At 29.7% G+C, this 5,080-nt stretch overlaps 1 protein-coding gene across 1 annotated transcript; it reads right to left on the reverse strand.

The window, feature by feature from the left end:
- Positions 1 to 226: 226 nt before the first annotated feature.
- LOC111276525 (homeobox-leucine zipper protein ATHB-52-like) lies at positions 227 to 1,416 on the reverse strand. Its single transcript, XM_022862269.2, has one exon. The coding sequence runs from the start codon at positions 1,252 to 1,254 to the stop codon at positions 712 to 714; it is 543 nt and encodes a 180-aa protein (XP_022718004.1). The 5' UTR covers positions 1,255 to 1,416; the 3' UTR covers positions 227 to 711.
- Between the last annotated feature and the right edge of the window lie 3,664 nt (positions 1,417 to 5,080).

Consider the following 5,080-nt stretch of genomic DNA (forward strand, 5'->3'; position numbering starts at 1 on the left):
AGGATATAGCATGATATACTAGAAAAAAAAATGGTAAAATATGAATCACTGAAAAAATCCCAAGTGTGTTGGAAATGAGATGAGACAGAAATTAAAGTAAGCAATTTCCAAGGAATGATGCATGAATGTTGAAGGGATTCTGTCAAGCTTGCCACTTGCATCGAGCATTAAGTTGGATGGAAACAAGCTACATAGGTTAAAAGAAGGGTCAATCACTTTGCCAATGTTATAGGACAAGTTTATCAATCACTCAAAAGTCAAGTAACATAGCATCTACGCGTTTATTGCTCAATGATAAATGCATATATTCCTGTTCAGTTGGGCTCGGATCTCTTCTTCTTCAAATCAAATCATTTAATAAAGACATTAAATTTTTTTTTTCTTTTTATATGAGAGTGCATGAACATTTTCATGATAAAACATGGTTACTACAAAGTAACACTAAAGAATCCTACTAAAGTTGTGTTTGGCAAGAAGGGAAAAAGAAGGATAAGTTTTTTTTTTTTTAAAATCCAGCAGCCTTGATTCACTGCATAACTTAGCCATTGAATGATATTTTTTATCCTTTTTATCTTTTCCTCCGTCCGACGAAACACAGCCTAAAAAAGTCACGACTGATTTCTACTATTTTCTTACAAATTAAGACACCCAACAAGAAACTTGTTATTACACCATCAATATTACAATAAACAACAATTTCCCACAACCGCCTTAGCTCCAAGTTGACCTATGTCCTCCAATCAAACAAGTATAGAGTTCATCAATTTGCAAAACTTCATGATCATGAACATTGTCTTCATGAAAGCCAGAGCTTCCTCCTTCACTAGACCCTTTTGAATTGCAAGAAACAAAATTAGGAAGGTGATGATGCTGATGTTGATATTGATATTGACGATGATTATCTCTTTGATTATTCATAGCAAACATCATCTCTTGAGCTTTCCTTAACTCTCCTTGAAGATACTTAACATCTTTCTCAAGCCTTCTTTTTTCAGACAATGCATTCTCTAGTTTCACTTGGAGAGTGTTGTAATCAAGTTCCAAGCTTTGTGTCTTCCACCGGGCTCGCTTGTTTTGGTACCAAATTGCTACTTGTCTTGCTGGAACACCAAGCTGGTTAGCCAGGTGAAGCTTGAGCTCAGGTTCTAGCTTCTTGTTGGCATTGAAACTTTTCTCTAGCAACCTCACTTGCTCTTGGTTTAGCCTCTTTTTGTTGTGTTTTGGAGAATATATTTTTTGGCTTTGAAACTCCATGATTTTGGTTTTTTAGTAGTTTTAGAGAAGAAAGAAAGTGATTTTTGGTTGGGATTATTTTGGTGGGTGATAATCCTATATATACTCTTATGAAAGTTTGATTAAGCAATTGAAGAAGAAGTCCTATAAAAAATGAAAAGATGGATGGAAAGAAGAATTAGAAAAGAGATGGAGAGACTGGCTAGGCGGCTTACATAGCATTCAAGTCACACATATGGAGATGGTCTTCACGTGGGTTGGTCCTACTCATGCAAATACATATGATATGTTATCTTATAGTATAGATTAGATATATATGATTGATTAAAATTAAAATTGATGATTTGGTTTTTAAATCTTGATTGCCTCCAAAACATATCTAGAACAAAATCCATATATAACATACCTCTTTGATACTTTAAAAACTAGTAAAAAATTAAGTGAGGGAATAAATAAAAATATAATTAATTTTCAAACAGAATGACCGAATTTGAAAATTGGTTTTTTCTTAAAATAATATATATTAGATTCTTTGCAAGATCACATAATAATTTTATAAATTAAATTAATATTTTTGATGTATCATCTTCTTAGATTTTCATTTTCTTCAAGGTCTTTGAAAAAAAAAGTTTTATTTGTTTTAGTGCATAATCTATAATTAGAGTGATTAGATACGTAGCCTCATCGTTACAACAAACTTTTTTCATAAAAAAATTTTTAAATTCGAAATCTAATTTAATTAATTTATATAATTATTTTTAAAATTTAACATCTAATATATTTAAAATTTAAAATTTAATGTTTATATATTTTTTTTAATTTTTAAGTTACGATCTTTTTCTTTTATTTGGTAAAAAAAATTTTTAGACCAATTCCTTTTCACTTTCCCAAAGAAGAAGGAAATGGAATAAATAAAACAAAGTAAAAGTCTTACATATCAACTTGCCTCATATTTAGGATTAAAAAAATGTGTAAAAGTTTGAAAGAAACAACAGATGCAAAGGAAGGTCTTCGTAGTTGTTGATATTTGACTGTCAGACTCTCAATTTGATCAGCTCCGGCGGCCAACAACATATATGGTAATAGTTAAATATTGCAAAAAGACTTGAAGGTACAATTAAAAGTTAGCTCAAAATATGGTTTCAGTTGAAGATGAAATTAATATATCGTAACATATTTTCCATTTAAGGCAATACTTAGATTGGGGAAAAAAAATGATTCTGAAATGTACCATTGCATATAGAGAATCTTAGCTTTGTTTATAAAAAAAAAAGAGAAGAATATCTTAATTATTTTAAAAAGTAACATTCAACATGTGAATTTTTTTTTTAGATTGTGACAGTAAAACAGCATACAAGTAAATGATCTTTAATTATTAACAATAATTTGGACAATCAATGTCACATAACTTTATTTTCTTAATTTTATTCATTTAATTTTATAGTTATATGCTCATCAAAAGCTTATTCAATTTTTAAACTTGATTCCAAAAGTTTTTCACAAATATCAAAATTATTTTTCTTAAGAAGAAATTGATTGCAACTATCTCTTAAAATTTTTCATTGTATATGTTTTTCTCAATTAACCTTAAACTTTAAAACAGAAAAAAAAAAGATAAATACAAAAATCACTTCCTGTTTTTGTCATTGTATGAAGACAATTTATGTTTGCAAGTAATAATTAAAATCCAAAATTTTCTACAAGAAATTTCCAAAAATTTGAAACCTAAAGCCATAGCCATTTTAACTCTAGGTTTCATAGACCCCCCACAAACATATGATAAGTTGAATAACAGCCGACAAAAACTGTGCATACGATTTCAACAAGTTTTCTCATATCACCAAAAAATAAAAAAGTTTCATGTCTTTTGCCAACAAAGTTTGTCACCTTTTATTATTTTTTGGATGAGGATCATTTATCAAAAGACTAAATGCATGAATATGGCAACTTTGGTTGCATTCAAAAAACTGTTAAAATCTTTTCAGTCAGACACTAAAAAAACTTTTGTATCCCTAAAGCTAAACTCATTTTGTTGCTATGGGACCAGATTCTTGTACAGATTAAGTGCATGAATTTGGTCCTTTTGTCACCTTAAAAAGAATAATATTAAGGGGTTTTCTTTCCAGATTAGATACTGCAAGATAATTGTGTTATAACTCTTTGAAGGAAAAAAAAAAGACAAATTATTTCTTTGAGAATTAAGAATAGTTATGTTCAAGAATTGAGCTATCCGTTTAGTCTGCAAACCTAATTTAATTAGAAGCGAATTTTGGATGGGGATTTTTGGAACCAATTCGAAATATTAAATTATTAATAAAAATATTTTTAATTTAATTGAAATTCAAATATATATTTAAAAATATTAAAAATTACTATTTTAGTAATTTTATAATATTTTAACATATGTTTTTGAAAATTTCAACCTTTTGAATGCTGGATAAAGTCATCTCTCAAATAGGACCTTTAGAAGACTGATCAGGTCCGATCTAGCCATAAACATCTGTGATTGAGAGTTTTGATCCTGCATGTTCCATCCCATGGCAGCTCAATAAATCTCAACGTAGGCACTCATTTGTGTGTGGGATCAATCAATGTTAATTTTTATGTATATTATTATTATTATTATTATTATCATCATCTTCTTTCCTTTTTTCATAATCTACGATTGAATCTTAAATTTACTGAAATTAGAGTTTCAATTTTGCATGAAACCAAGAATCGAATCAATCAAACTTGTCATATTTGAGCCTAATTTATGTTTGATAGAATCCAATCCTAGGATTCAAGTCTGGATAAATGCTAAGGTTGATAACGGGTCAGGTTGAAGCAGATTTTTGCTCGCCCCAAACCCGACCAGACCAAAATTTTTTTTTTAATTTTTTTCATACCCGAATCCGATTCGATCCGATATTGTATAAATCGTACCTGACCTAACTTGAAATTAATAAAATATTATTTTTTAAATATAAATATATAAATATATAAATAAAAAATTAAAAAATAATTTTTATATAATATAGGTCAGGTCGGGTTTGCCTAAAACCCAAACCCGACTTGACCCCGATTTTTTCTTAATAATACTTGACCTGACCCGACCCGAAACTCTATTAAAAAAAAAAACTGACCCTATGAGGTCAGGTCAGGTCGAAGGGACGGGTTGAGCTATCAACCCTAATTGGTTCTGTTTGAGCAGAATTCAATATTAGGATTCAAGCCTGGATTGGCTCTATTTCAACCCTAAAATTTCTACTGAGGTTGATTATAAATTAGATACAAGATCACAGAACAAATCGCGAGGAAATTTCTAGAGGAAAGATGAGTTGATTTTTAGGAACGGGAATATTGTTGGATTTAGGGTTTCTGACGAGTTGATTTTTGGAGGGTTTAGAAGTTTTTGGGTTTTAGGGTTTATAGATTCTAGGTTGAAAGTTTGAAAGCTTGTTTCTGGGTTTAGATTGAATTTTTTGAAAAGATTCTAGAAAAATCTAGAAAAATCTAAAAAAATTAGATTTTTAGGTTAAATGTTTGAATTTTTTGTAGTGACTTTTTTCAAAAATTGATAAATTGCCCAGTTTTCGATGGCCTGTTCTTGGTTTCATTTAGAGAGAAGGTAGAGAAAATTTGACTAAAGAGAGAGGACCAGTTACTTCTGCAGAAAAATTGAGGGACTTGGCTTTTATACTTGCATCAAACGATACTGTTTTAGTAAGCTCAGGATCCGCACATCAGCCCGTTGACTTGCGCACGACCTGCGCATCCAACCCGACCCAATTGCATATTTTTATTTTATTTTATTTTTATTTTTTAAGCTTTTTATTTTTATTTTTAGTATATTTATTTATTTTAT

The sequence above is a fragment of the Durio zibethinus genome, chromosome 25 (genome assembly GCF_047325235.1).
Source record: "Durio zibethinus cultivar Kanyao isolate XHJ-2024 chromosome 25, ASM4732523v1, whole genome shotgun sequence".
Classification (NCBI taxonomy): Eukaryota; Viridiplantae; Streptophyta; class Magnoliopsida; order Malvales; family Malvaceae; genus Durio; species Durio zibethinus.